This window comes from Ovis aries, chromosome 24, assembly GCF_016772045.2.
Source record: "Ovis aries strain OAR_USU_Benz2616 breed Rambouillet chromosome 24, ARS-UI_Ramb_v3.0, whole genome shotgun sequence".
NCBI lineage: Eukaryota > Metazoa > Chordata > Mammalia > Artiodactyla > Bovidae > Ovis > Ovis aries.
In genome coordinates, this window is record NC_056077.1 from 39352449 (window position 1) to 39366779 (window position 14331).

The 14331-nt window shown below is 56.6% G+C and overlaps 1 protein-coding gene across 7 annotated transcripts in view; it reads left to right on the top strand.

Moving 5' to 3' along the window:
* Positions 1-14331, top strand: part of TNRC18 (trinucleotide repeat containing 18) — an 81020-nt gene that overhangs the window by 46998 nt on the left and 19691 nt on the right. For all 7 annotated transcript variants that reach the window (XM_060405735.1, XM_060405737.1, XM_027961631.3 and 4 more), the window contains 4 exons: positions 1111-1282; positions 2771-3131; positions 6330-6605; positions 10827-11069. In XM_060405735.1, coding sequence (XP_060261718.1) covers positions 1111-1282; positions 2771-3131; positions 6330-6605; positions 10827-11069 — 1052 coding nt within the window. The remainder of the gene's footprint in view (positions 1-1110; positions 1283-2770; positions 3132-6329; positions 6606-10826; positions 11070-14331) is intronic.

The following is a 14331-nucleotide window of genomic DNA, read 5'->3' on the forward strand; positions in this document are numbered from 1 at the left end:
GCGGTGTCACTGCCGGGCTCCTGGCGCATTGTGCCCGGGGTGCTCCCTGTGACCGGGGCCTCCGCCTCCATGCACGCTGGGGCCAGAGTGAGAGCGTTTCCTCTGGGTTAGCTGTGGATAGAGGAACGGTGCTGTGGTTTCCCTGGGCCTCCGGAGCACGCCTCAGCCAGGGCCAGCAGGGCTGGTGGCCAGCAGGGCTGGCGGCCAGCAGGGCTTGGGTGAGGAAGCAGAGGGGCCATGGGGCACCTTCACAGCCGTAGGAGAGGCCGTGGTCTTCTCAGGAGAAGATAGCCCCAAGAGCCCCCCGTCTTGCATTTAAGCTTGGATGTCCCTGACTGACCAGAGGATGCAGAGAGAAATACCCTGTTACCAGCCACAGGCGGGTGGGGAAAGCTGCTCCTGGAGGAGCGAGCAGAGGCTGGGGCTGCTGGGTAGGAGCGCAGACCCGGGAGGTGGGTGCGCCTCCTGCCGAGTGCCAGGTCTGTGCGCCTTGCGACCTTGGGCCTGGTGTTAGCTCTTCTAGGTGAGCGCCTTCCTCTATAAAGAGCAGTATGTGGAACCAAGTGTTGTTTTATAGTTAAAATACAAAGCACAGACATGGAGTGAGACACATAGTAAGAACCAGGTAAAAGTTAGTATCTTATTGTTACTTGTGAGGTTTTAGCATAAAGCTGGCCACCGGGACCGTGGCCTGATTGCTTGTGCTGCTCGGGTATAGCACAGCGAGTCGCTCCTCCTTCACAGCAGCTCTTGATCGTAACCCCTGCCCCATCCTGGTGGATGTCCGTGGCATTTCTGATCCGTGTTCTTGGCATGCTTGGGTACAGAGGTCTCTGACCATGACAAGATGTGTGTGTGTGTACGTGGAGGAGTATGAGAGAGAAAGGGGCCGGCAGAGACACTGCTTTCAAGAAGTTCTTCTCTTTTTTCCCCCCCATTAAACGCTCATTCTGCCTCCTTCACAAGTGTCCCAGAGTCCTGGCACCACAGTGCTTCAGACCCGTCGGTCTGCTTCAGCATCCAGAGCCCACCCTTCAGGGCCATAAGGGCGGATCCCCAGCCCGAATGCTGCCTGGCGGGGCGCTGACCACTTCCATGTCTGGGTTGCAGGCTGAGCAGCAAGCCCCTGCTGACCTCAGATGACTACGAGCTGGGAGCGGGGATGAGGAAGAGACACAAGGGGCCTGAGGAGGACCACGACGCCCTCAGCGGAGCGGGGAAAGCCCGGGGGAGGAACCAGCCTTGGGACGAGCACGAAACCTCGTCAGACTTCATGAGTCAGGTTGGTTGCCTGGTCCTTCAGGTGTGCTGTTGGCTTGGGGCAGAGGGTCTGGCAGGGCTGCTGGGGCTCACACCCCCCCTTTGCAGGTCTGCTGGCCCTGTTGCGCAGACGCTTTTGGGATACACTTATCTGTGGAATCGCTATGGATAAAATGGAATAGTAACCTGGGTGCAGACACTTTTGTTGAGGGTGGCTGCCTTAGTGCCAGAGCCACTCCTCCAATCCTGGTCATTGGGCAGAGCAGGAAAGGAAGGCCCAGGGGAGGTCAGAGGGCTGGCAAAGTAACACAGCCCCAGGTGGTGCTGAGGCTGAAAGCCCGTCCTCTGTGTGTGCTCCTTGACCCTCTGCTGAAGCGCAGAGGAGAGACTGCAAGTTCTCACCCCGATAGTGCAATTACTCAGTTGTTTCATGTATAATTATTTAATGAGCAGCTTCACCATTCTGGAGTTTGAAGAAACAAGGGCTTGATGCCATTGTAATTTCCTCTGGGAACTCTCCTGAGGTAAAGGGGCGAGCGCCAACGCCTTGAATTTTCCTGTTTCTGCAGAGCATTGAAATCACCCACTTGAAGGCCCTTATTGCTGAATACTAACATACCTTCTCGTCCCTCCCAGAAAAGCCCTGTGGGAGGGGGCTCTTATGGCTGATTCAGGCGTCAGAGAGAAGGACCTACATAGGGGAGAGTGGGTCCGTGGGGAGGGGAAGAGAGCCAGTTTGTAGTCTGTACGTCAGCACCCTTTGTACTCTCGAACCGTGAAGGGCACTCTTGTTGTCTAATTGACACTATCCCAACTTTTTCGCTCCTTATGAAATGTTACCTGATTAGAGAGAAAATAGCGATGAAATGTTCAAATGAGGGCCATTGAAGCTGCACGTTTCAACAGCAAATGACTCCAGCTGATGGGAGACGCGCAAGCAGGAATTTATCTGTGAAATCTCTAATCATTCTTTCTGCTTCAGGCGTCCAAGGCACACTCAAGGCATTTTCTTGGCAGCTTCAGCCCATTTAGCTGGATGGCCTGGTTTAGGCTGTGAGGCCATCTTCATCACCTGCTTTAGGCAGCTGAGATAAGCAGATCAGCTGTGCTGTGATCTGGTTTTCCATCTTTGGGTTCATTCCTCCTCCCTTAATCCAGCCACCTTCTCCCCCTTGGCTCCCTGGCAGCGCTGTTTATTGTAGGCGCTCCCCCCTAGGAAGCACAGCACCACAGCCAGCCCGTGGCGAAGATAACTAACCACAGTAACAGCTCTTTAATAAGTGTTTCACGTGCCTTTTCCCAGTTCATCTTCAGCACAACCCAGTGCTGCCTGTGCGTAATCACCCCCATTTTACAGAGTAGAGGAACTGAGGCTAAGAGGAATTTAGCAGCGTGTCAGAAAGCCACAGAGGCGGGGAGGAGGAGGCCAGGTTCGTCTGAGCTCATGCACGGAGACCCACTGTGGGTGTCAAATGTCTTAACCCCACGACTTCCCAACTTCCCTTTCCAGCTAAAGATTAAGAAGAAGAAGATGGCTAGCGACCAGGAGCAGTTGGCAAGCAAGCTAGACAAAGCCCTCTCCCTCACAAAGCAGGACAAGTTGAAGTCGCCCTTCAAGTTCTCCGATGGTTCTGGGGGGAAATCAAAAGCGAGCGGGGGCTGTGGCAGGTACTTGACGCCCTACGACAGCCTGCTGGGCAAGGACAGGAAGGCGCTGGCCAAAGGCCTCAGCCTGTCTCTGAAAGCCTCGCGAGAAGGTAAACACAAAAGGGCCGCCAAAGCCAGGAAGATGGAGGTGGGCTTCAAGGCCAGAGGCCAGCCCAAGTCGACCCACTCCCCCTTCGCCTCGGAAGTGAGCAGTTATTCCTACAGTAAGTAGTGGGCCGCGCCGCCTCAGGGCTGTTCTTCCTCCCTTGCCTTCCTTTCCTCCTCTTTCTGCCTCGAAAGCTCGATGGTCTCTGGTGATGGTCTCTTTTTCCGCTTTGGCGCCGGTACCAGGCCGGAAACGGAGGTGGTTGAGATGCATGGGTACTGTTCTTTGGGCGGCCACCTGTGATTGGTGGGTACTCGTGATTGGCAGGCGGGTGGGAGCGGAAGTCCGCCAGCCCCCCTGTACCCGCCTTCTGTTGGTCGGCGCTAAGGCCTTCGGTGTGGAGGCCTTGTGCTACAGAGTTGGCGGTTGCTCAGCCTAGAGCGGACGTTCGTGAAAACCATAGAGCTGGCGGGGTCGCTCCCGCCCTCAGGCAGCTGCCAATCCTCGAGGTCCGTGTTAGTGGGGAAAGCGTCTGTGGAGCGCACACCAGGGCGGCCTCTCCTGTTGTCTTTGCGACGGCCCTTCACATGGTTACCGGGTTTGTTTCTGAGGATAGATGCTGAGGCAGGGCCCAGCCCATCAGATTCAGCGGCGCGGGATGGCCCGTCGCGATGCGCGCTGCCTATTTGCTGCCTGGGCGGCAGCCGCCCTCCCCATGCTGCTTTTGGGCCCCTGAAACGTAACCGCTGGTGGCGCTGAGGGGCCGAGTTTACGCGGAGCCTGCGGCCTTGGCTCTTCTTGTCTGAGACCTGGGGGAGCGTGGGTTTCCGGAGCCCGGACGGCCTTGTCCCCACCCCCATCCCCGACGCCCGTCCGCTGGCCCAGAGCCCGCCGCCTGGCACCTAGTAGGTGCTCAGTAAGTACCTGGGTGAAACGCGTAATGCCAGGATGCGTGGGTGCCGAGGGCTGTGGCCGCCGCAGCAAGGCTGGGGAGGGGCTGTTTGCCTCCAGGCATCTGTCCGCGGGGTTTCTTCGAGGGGGACCCCAGGCCGTGACTGGGGTAGAAAGCTTTCTGTTTGGTGACTGCGTGCGTCTGTGACTGGGCCTTTGATCGGCTCTGCCTATGCCTAGTTCGTGGGGTCGGGGGCGGGGGGGGGGGCGGGGAGGTGATGACTGTTAAGGGCAAGAAATGGTGTGTGTTCTTAAGGAAAGAAAGTCTCTATAGAGTTAAGATACCATGGCCTGCCCCCACCCCGAGCCCTGTCCAGAGCCCTAAGTGAGCTCCCTGGGTGGGTAGATAGCTGGGAGAAGGCATATGGCACGAGATGAAGCTGCTGCTGGTGTCTTTGGATTCTAACGTTTCTGGTTTTGGTTGCCCTGGGTCTCCAGCCTTGATGCTCATGGCTGTGGGGGCGAGGATCTACTTTTGTGCCTAATGTCCCCTGGGTGGGCTCGGCGGCCGAAATGCCTCAGATTCAGGTGGGTGTGAGCTGAGCTGCACTGCCCAGGCCCCTGGCCGCCTCACACCAGTTCTAGAGACTTGTCACTCCGAAGGAGAAGGGAAGGGCTTTCCTTTGCTTGTTCTGGAATATCAGAGAGAGAGCAGGGATTGCTTTTCCTTTGACCTTTCAGTGGGTGTGGCCTGGCTGGTGGTGGAAGGATCCTCTGCTCTCCCCCGCTTACAGGGGGATGAGGTGGGGTTCAGGCTAGAGTCCAGAGATAAGCTGAGGTCTTTGCAGGGGGGAGGGGGGACTCTAGGCTGCCAAGTCCACTGTGGCAGATATGTGTAGGCATGCAAAGCAGTGTTCAGATTGCTCATCTCTGTTACTCTCTTGTTTAAAACTGCACTGTTCAGTTGAGAGAAGTGGGTTAATGCTGCCACAGAGTGGTCAAAAGGCCTGTCTGCAGTTAGCTGGTGGCTGTGATGTGAGAGAGAGTGGAGAGAGTGGCTGGCTGTGGAGAGAGTGCGTCTCTTCTGTTTTTCACATTAGTCTTTTTGCCTTTCCGGTAAATGCATGCAAGCAGGGTCACGAAGAGGTCAAGGTGTTTCCTAGCTTTGAGATGCTGTACCAGGAGGAGATGGGCAGAGAGAGCGTCGCCCTCCTGTGCTTTCACTGTGGGTTGTAGGGATCTGGTGGCTTGCTTGGTGGGTTCTGGTGGGAAGCCAAGTTGGTCCTTGTCACGCATGGACTTGTCCAGCCTGGCAAGTGGCTTCAAGAAGGACAGGATGGAGCGCACGGGAGGGAGAGCTGTGGCTGGGCGACGGGCAGAGGCGTGTCCTCGTCCCACCCAGAGTTGCCAGACCACCCTGCAGTTGGGTGTTGAGTGGAAAGCATAGATGTTGGAGGAGGCGGCCAGAGAATCCTGCCCCCCAGAATACACACACACTCCCTCTGTCTGTCTCACTCCCTCCTTCTCTTGGACTTGGGGAGGGCAGATGTGTTCGTTAACGCTCCCCATCCTTGGAACGGATTTGACGAGGTGAAGGGATTACAGCCTTTGGCTTCAGAGCCTTTCTGTCTGATGGAATCTTGCTCACCAACCTCGTGTGTAGAACAGACCAAAGTGGTGTGAGTCTGCCTGGGGAGGGCTTGGAAGGGGCCAGAGCTGTGCCCACTTGACAGCCCCCTCCCCAAAGCCTCATGCAGCTCCAAGGCTGGAGACGTGTGGGAGGCCAGAACCAGCATGCTGGTCACCCGGCTCTGATAAGAAACGGGGTAGGGCTGGGAGCCGCAGTGTCATTCGTCAGACGCCACTGTGCTGACTGCTGAGCAGGAAGCTGGATTGTGAGTCTTTACACGCTTGCCCCGATACTGCTGCGAGCTGGTGTTCTGGGAAAGAAGGGCTTTACCTGAGTCCTTCCCTCCTTAGGCTGCTTCCCTCCCCACAGGGAGCTGGCTGCAGTCCTGTGGGGCGGACTGGACTCGGCAGTGACCTCCCCGCGCAGGGCAGAGACCTTCCTGAGAGTGGGGCTCCCGCCTCCTGCAGGGCCGGGAAAGACTGCTCGCCCTGTGGCCGTGTGGTGGGTGGTGCTGGCAGCGGCGACGGCCCAGCCAGGGCCTGGGTCCAAACCATGCAAGATGGGTTGTGTGGGGCCTGCGGCTCAGAGGCCTCCCAGGTGAGAGATGAGGCCAGATGGGGAAGAGCGCGCCAGGCGGTGGAACTCTGCCGGTTCCATGGCCGGTGGGCGTTTGGACCTTGGTTCTGGCACGTGGCAGAGTGTCCTCAAAGGCGCCGAGGCTAGTGGAAGAGACCCTAGCCCCCTCCCTCCCCTGGCTCTGTGACTTATCTTTATTAAAAACTACTTTGACTGCAGATACGGATTCAGAGGAAGAGGAGGAATTCCTGAAGGACGAGTGGGCTGCCCAGGGCCCCTCCGGCTCCAAACTGACACCTTCCCTCCTGTGCGGCATGGTGGCGAAGAATAGCAAGCCAGCCGGCGGCCCCAAGCTGACCAAGAGGGGCCTGGCGGGCGCCCGGACTCTGAAGCCCAAGCCGGCCGCCGGCAGGAAGCAGCCGTTTTGTTTGCTGCTTCAAGAGGTCGAGCCCCGTTCCTCCTTCAGCGATTCCTCGGAGGACTCATTTGACCAAGGTTACTAGCTCCAAACACAAAATAACCTTCCATGTTTCCTATCGAGCGAGTGAGTGCGAGAGCGAGAGCGGAGCGCGAGCGCAGGGAGGGCGGCCGGGAGCCGCTGGGATGGCCCGGCCAGGTGGCCGTCCGGGTCTTGGCAGCGTAGCCTGCTGTATCAGCCTGGGTCCTTTTATTTTTGTTTTTATTTGTACCTGTATCATTGTGATAATACCATTGGCTGGCTCTTTTTGAGCTTTTATATGGACTGTTTTTAGTCTTCCTTCCCTCTCCCACCTCCGCCCGCCCGCCCCCCTACCCTCGCCTTCCCACCCGCTGGACTGCAGGCCTGGGTGGGTCCTCCTGGCGTGGCCGTGGCTGCGGAGGCCTCCCAGGGGACGTTTTGTAAATGGAATTCTGTCGTGTGGGCGTGTGACTTGATGTTTGTACCGCGATTTTGGTAATACCAAGCTTTATTAAACATACCGAGTTCATTTTTAACTAAACCCGTGTGCCTTGTCTCTCTTGCTGTGTCCTGACTGGACCATTAGGTTGCCGCTTCCCTCATTTGTTCCCCCTCCCCCCCCCCCCCCCCCCCCCCCCCCCCCCCCACCCCCCCACCCCCACCCCAGAAGGGGGTAGATGGAACATCGCAGTCTGCGTTCTCTATTATTCAAATATCCCTGGGAGCTGCCGGCATGCCTTTCATTTCCCAGGTTTAAAGTCAGCTGCTTTCACCTCAAGCTTCATCTTTTTTTTTTTTTTAAGCTGCTTGTTTGTCTTTTGTTTTCTTAAAGCTTTTTATGGAACAGTGGTTAAAAAATGCTTGCAAACGCTCACTTTCTAACACGTGCTTCTGCTTTGGAGGGCATATAGGCAGTGCAGGATCGAGAGCACTCTGCGTCCCGAGTTCTGTTGTGAAGTCCCAAGGCTTCATTGCCTTGTTAGGGGCAGAGCTCAGAGGAGCCCCAGGAGTCCCAGGCTGGTCTGCCCCCCGGCCTCACTTAGGCAGAGAGGGTTGGTTTCAGCGACCCTGTGAGCTCCCTGGTAGACTGACTGGTCTCAGTCTTCCAGAACCTCCACTCCCAGATGTCCTGAGGTGGGGGTTAGGGTTTGCTTCAGGGCAGACCCCTTTCAGGGACCCCAGAGCTGGGCGGGGATTGCAGTGCCCTGGGGGTCTGAGCCTGACTGGGAAGCGTTTGGATGATCAGGAGAGAATGGAGCCTGGCCGTAGGTCTCCCGCCGGCCTCGTCTTGTGAGGCCTCTGTGGACACGTCTGGCTGGTTCCTCATTCCCCTCTCGCCTCCCCGGGGCTGGGTCCCCACGCCTCCTCCCCTTCAGAGGCCAGAGTTCCAGCTTCCAAGGTTTGGAGCTCTCCCGCCCTAGCCCAGAGCCCACAGAGAAGCAGGCAGCACCCCAGATCTGGTAGCCAGGGGCCCACCCACCAGAACCAGACCCAGCATCAGACAGAGCCTGTGCAGGGGGCAGGCGGGTCTCCGCTGCACCCAGACCGCTGGTCAGGTCTCCAAAGGGATATTTGGGTAATAGGGCCTTCCTGACGCCTGGTACTAAAGCACCTAACTGGCTTGGCTTCTCTGGTGTGTCTGCTTTCTCCCCCCAGCGGCTTGGCCATACCTTCACCCTTGACCCCTCCCCATGACGCTTTGAATGTCTGTTTCGGTCTCTTGCATTTGCTCTCACGCTGCACTCTGGACGCACAGCGAAGGCTGGGAGTAGGGCAGACGCGCAGCGGGTCACTGAGCTTGGGTGCGAGCCGGGCTCGTTGCTCCGTAGGTAGGCACAACCCCTTTCTCTGTGTCCCCTCTGCACCCCCCACCCCTCGGGGTTTGCCCCCACCGGCTATGGCAGCAGCGGATCACTTTGGCATTTACGGATCGGGTTTTGAAAAACCAAGTGACAAGAGCCAACCCCCACATAATTGAGCCAACAGGTGGTTTTTGTTTTTTTTCCCCCTGGGGAAAAAAAAAGGTTTTTCTGCATTTCCTCAGATTTCTTTGTTGGGACTTTTTCCTCCCCCTGCCCTGGGCAAGCTCTGTCGCCTCAGGTGTGGATAACTCCAGAAAGGCTCCTTGGTCCCGAGACACCTTCCCTCTCTCAGCTTCCCCTACCCCCTTGGGCTCTGGCCTGAGCAGGCTGGCCCCCCTGGGAGGGAGCCAGGGCGGGCCCGCAGGCTCGCGGAAGCACGAGGTGGGAAAGGGTCTCGGGAGACCAGAGTGACCCAGGCGGCATTTCTTTTGTGGGAGACATGCCCTTTCTTCTGGCTTTTTGCTTTCCAAACATTCTTCCATCTCGCAGTGCCGGGTTCAGGCCACTCCTGGCTTTCTGGGATCCAATGCAGACATTCCAGACATCCAGAAACCCAGAGCCAGCGCGAGAACCCTGGGTGGGGGAGAGAGCCGGAGTCTCCACACCTGAGCAGCCCCACGTCCCACCCCACGCCCCTCCCCCCCGCCCAGCCAGCCCCCTGCCCGCCACCCTGCTCAGATTGGCCAAGCCCCAAGGTGGAGGGGGGCCTGCCCGAAGCGGGGGACCCAGGCGCTGCCAAAAGTCTGCCTACACTTAGCCTGCTTTGCCGCTGTGGCCCACTGGGCGGAGACAGAACCATGTGACGTCCGCAATGTGAATGGATCGCAAGTGTGCACTGCCTGCCTGCCGCCTGCCCGCCCCGCCAGCCTCCATCCCGCTGCCCCCATCGCTCAGGGAGCCGGGTCTCCGTCCGCTCACCCCTCCTAACAGCCCTCCTCTCTCTCTGCCTCCTTCCTTTCTCAGCCCCTTCCGGGCCTCCCTCAAGCTCTCGTCCGCCTCCCTCACCGAGGGCTCCCTCGGCTGGGACAGGCAGACCAGACCCCCCCCACCGCACCCCCCGTCCTCCCTGGCACCCCTGAGGCCACCTCTTTGGGCCGCTCGCTGCAGCACAGCAAGCAGGCGGCTTGGGGGCGTTGGCAGGAGAATGTGGAGTTGGCCACCATCTAGGGCTCACCCGCCCCTGGACCGTGACTCCCGGCCCCCAGACAGTGCAGAGAGGCAGTAGCTCATAGTCCTCCTTCCTCTTCTTGTTGGTGAGTCCCCTCCAGGCTCTCAGCGCCCCGGGCGGACGGGCACCTCCTTGGCCACAGCACCTCACGGGCAGACAGGCCGGGTGCCCTCCCACCCACCGCCCTGGTGGGGTCAGCTGAGCTGTCTCCCCAGAAAGGCGGGGAAGCTGGCCTGCACCTCCAGGCCGTCTCTCTTTCTGGCGGAGGACTTAATTCATGTGCACGGAAGGTCACCTTCCCTGGTTCGGCCTCCAGCTGCACTGCCCGCCCCGCCTTTGTGCTGATGGTCCGAGCTGGGCCAGTTCTTGGGGAGAGGCACCTTTCTGTCTCACCACCCAGCGAGGTGGGCTGGGGCTCCCTGACTTTCCCACTAGGCCGTGGGCGGTGAGCTGCCAGCCCCGGGTTCCAGTCCTGCTCTGCCGCCTGAGCACCTGACTGTGTGGAGCAGAGTGGGCCGACCGGCCCTGCGGCTCCCTTCCCGCTTCCCGGCCCCGGAGGTGTAGCAGGGCTGTGGCCCCCTTGGCTGAGCTGAGCTGAGATTCTCACAGATAAGGAAACAGAGGACTGTGGATTTGCCTCAGGCTTCCCCAGGGTGCTGGGCCTCAGCTGTGGACCCCAGAGCCCGTTGAGGGTTGCCGTCATGGGAGCCCCCTACCCACTTGGAGATGAGACCGAACTCCACCTTCTCCTACTGCCAGCTGACCCCCAGGCCTCCTGCGGGCAAGACCGCCCCCTGCCCGCCCCCACACACCCTGGGGCCAGTGCCCGGCCTGAGCCCTCGGGGTCCTCCCGCCCTCCTGCCCCCTGCCCGCCCTCGCCTCCCTCCTCCTCCTCCTCCTCCCACCTCCTCCCCCAGCTTTCACGTGTGTGTTGGGTTGCGTGTGTGCGCGTGAGACCGTGGAGAGCGCTGTCTCCAGTCCTCGTCCGTGTGTCCGTCCCCGCCCCCCACAGCACAGGTGCATGTTGGTGCTCCCCTGCAGGAACACTCAACTCCCAAAGCCGCCGCCCACCTCTGGGCTGCCCAGGACGCCCAGGTCTTGGGCTGGCTTTGAAGGCTGGGGGCGGCGGGGGGGCGGGAGGCGCGTGGGCTGGAGCCGCGGCCCCCTCGCTGGCGCTGCGGCGGCGCGGGGGGGCGGCGCCGGCCCTGGCCGAGGCTCTGACTCGTTCCCTGTTTTCTGCACGCCAGATGAGAGCTCCGAGGAGGAGGACGAGGACGATGAGCTGGAGGAGGACGAGGCTGCGGGCGGCTGTAGGCTGGGCGCCCGGGAGCGGGCCCTGTCGCCGGGCCTGGAGGAGAGCGGGCTGGGCCTGCTGGCGCGCTTTGCAGCCAGTGCCCTGCCCAGCCCCACTGTGGGGCCGTCCCTGTCTGTGGTGCAGCTGGAGGCCAAGCAGAAGGCCCGCAAGAAGGAGGAGCGGCAGAGCCTGATGGGTGAGTCCCGGTGGTGGGTCCCACTGCCCCGCCTGCAGGAGGGGCTCAAGAGAAGGACAGGAACTCTGCCTGCAGGGCCGGGCCAGGCCTGGGCGGACGGCCCTGGTGATGGGGGGCCCCCGGCCCGCCGCTCCCTGGGGAGGGGTCTCCAGAGCTGTGCCATGACCTTCATTGGTGATGCTCTCAGCAAACAGGACCTCGGCACCCAGAGGCAGCTCTGGGGTCTGCAGAGGCCTCAGATCTGCACGCTGGGGGCTGTGGGAGCCCACCGGAAGCCCCTGGCTCAGCCCAGGGGTAAGGGAGACCACTGCAGGTTGGCGACACCCAGGCTGAGCCAGGAGAGAAAAATGGGAGCTGGCTAAGGCGATGTAGGTGAAATCGAGGTGCACGTGGAAGGAACAGGCTGCACAAAGGCCTGGAAGAAGGGGAGGCTCTTGACACTTAGGGCAGTAGGCGGTTTATTCAGTGAGATGAGTTGGCCCACACAGGGCAGATTTTGTGGGCTTAGGGTTGCAACCCAGCGGAGGTCATTAGTGGGGGTGGCCAGGTGCCGGCTTACCGTCCCGCTGCCCGGCTGGGCACACAGAGGCAGCGGGTACCAACACTTGGGCAGGAGGCCCAGCCGTGTCCTGGCCCCACATCCCTCCTCTTTCTGCGTCTCCAGTTGTATCTCTGTCTTCTTGGGACAGACACCTTGGGACCTTCACCAGGGGTTGGTGTTTGAAACCAAGATGGCTCTACATGTGTTTGGGGTGTCAGCTCCCCTTGCCCTTTTCTGAGCCTTGGTGGTACACATTGGGCCCTCCTGGCAGGGGCTGGGCCATGGGAAATGGGCCCTGCCTGCTATCCTGCTACCCCGACCCCCTGGCCTCTCTCAGCTGCCCTGACTTCACGCACCCCAGAGCGCATTCCCAGTGGCCTGCACCGCCTCCCGGGACCACGTCTGTTCAGGGCTGGATGGCCCAGTGCTTTCTATGCTGAGAAACATTCCACTGTCAGGACGGACCACAGTTGGTTTCTTCGTTCACCTGCTCAAGGGCTTCGAAGGACACCTGGGTGGCACCCTAGTTCTGGCAGCTGTCACTGAAGCTTCTCTAGACTTCTGTGTGCAAGCTTTTGTCTGGACATGTTTTCAGCTCCTTTGGGTAAATACCAAGGAGTGTGATCACTAGATTATATGCATATGTTAAGATCGCGCTTAGTTTTTTAAGAAACTGCCAGACTGTCTTTCGAAGTTAACTGTACCAATTTGCAATCCCGCCAGCAGTGAACTCGAGTTCCTGTGGCTCAGCACCCTCACCAGCGTTTGGTGTTAGTGTTTTGGATTCTGGACATTCTCATTGTTTTAATTTGCATTTTTCTTAATGATATGCTGTGGAGCATCTTTTCACATGCTTATTACTTGCTATCTGCATATTTTCTTTGGTGAAGGGTCTGTTAAGGTTTTTGTCCGTTCTTAAATTGGGTTATTTAATTTAAATCTTAGCACTGAGCTTTAAGGGTTCCTTTCGTATTTCAGATAACAGTCATATGTGTCTTTTGCAAATATTTTCTCACTAGGTCTCATCTTTTCATTCTCTTGACAGTGCTTTTCACAAAGCAGAAAATTTTAATTTTACTGAAGTCCAGCTTATCAGTTCTCTCTCTTTTTTTTTAATGGATTGTGCCTTTGGTTTTGCCTCTAAAAATTTACTGCCATACCAGAGGCCATCTGGACTTTCTCCTGCATCGTCATCTAGAAATCTTGTGTTTTTGCAGTGCAAGTTTAGGCCTGTGGTCTGGCATGAATTAATTTTTGGGAAGGGTGTAAGGTCTGCATCCAGGTTCTGTTTTTTTTGCATGTGGATGTCCGCTGGCTCTAGCACCGTTTGTTGGAAAGATTCTCTCTTTTCCATTGTATCGCCTTTACTCCTTTGTCAAACATTATCTGACGGGTTTTATGGTAGTCTGTGTCTGGGCTCTCTATGCTGACCCATTGACCTGTTTGTCTGTTTTTTTGCCAGTATCTCCCTGTCTTGATTACTCCACCTTTACAGCAAGTCTTGAAATGAGTTACCTTCCGTCCTCTGACTTTGTTCTTATCTTTAAATATTGAGTTGGCTGTTGTGGGCCTTTTGCCTCAATATGCAGACTTTAGAATTGATATCTATAAAACAACTTGCTACATTTTTTATTGGGTTTATTACGTTGAATCCATAGGTCAATTTGGAGAGAAATGACGCTCTGACAGTGTCAGCTCTTCCCGTCTGTGACAGTGGAATAGCTTTGATTTCTTTTATCAGATTTTTTTTTAATAGTTTTCCTCATTTGGATCTTTTACATATTTTGTTAAATTTAACTTACTTCATTTTGGGGATTGTTAGTATAAGTATTACCATGTTTACAATTTCACATTCCCACTTGTTCATAGCTGGTTTATAGGAAAGATTCTTATCCACTGTACCACCAGGGGGAAGTCCTTTTGGATAGTATTATAAATGGAATTCTGTTCATTTTTGCAGTGTTTGCTGCTCATGTATAGAAATGCAACTGATCTTTGTAAATTGATCTTATATCTTGCATCCTTGCTAAACTCATTTGTTCTAATAATTTTTTAAAAGTAAATCCCTTAGGATTTTCTGTATATAAGATCATGTCATCTACAAATAGAAGCAGTTTTATGTTTTCCTTTCCAATGAATATTCCCTCTATTTTCTTTGCTTGATTGTTCTGGCTAGATCTTGCGTGCAATACTGAACAGAAGCGATGAGAATAGATTTTTTTTTTTCCTGGCTTCCCTGCTCCATAGATTTCTTTGTGAGAACGCTTTCATACTTCTTCTATTAAGTATGATGTTGTTGTTTAGTTGCTAAGTCATGTTCAACTCTTTACGACCCCATAGACTGTAGCCTGCCAGGCTCCTCTGTCGACGGAATTTCCCAAACAAGAATACTGGAGTGGGTTCCCTCTTCCTTTTCCAGGGGATCTTCCTGACCCAGGATCTCTTCCTTGAACCCAAGTGCCCTGCTTGGCAGGTGGATTCTTCACCACTGAGCCACCTGGGAACCCCAAATATAATGTTAACAGTGGGTTTTTTTTTTTTCCCATTTATCAAGTTAAGGAAGTTTCCTTCTGTTTCTCATTTGTTGAGTGATTTTATCACAAAAGGGTACTAGGTTTTGTCAGTTGCTTTTTCTGCATCTGTTGATGTGCTGTTCGTGTGGTTTTTATGTTTCATCCGATTAATATGGTATATTATATTGATTTTGTAAAGGGTGTCAAA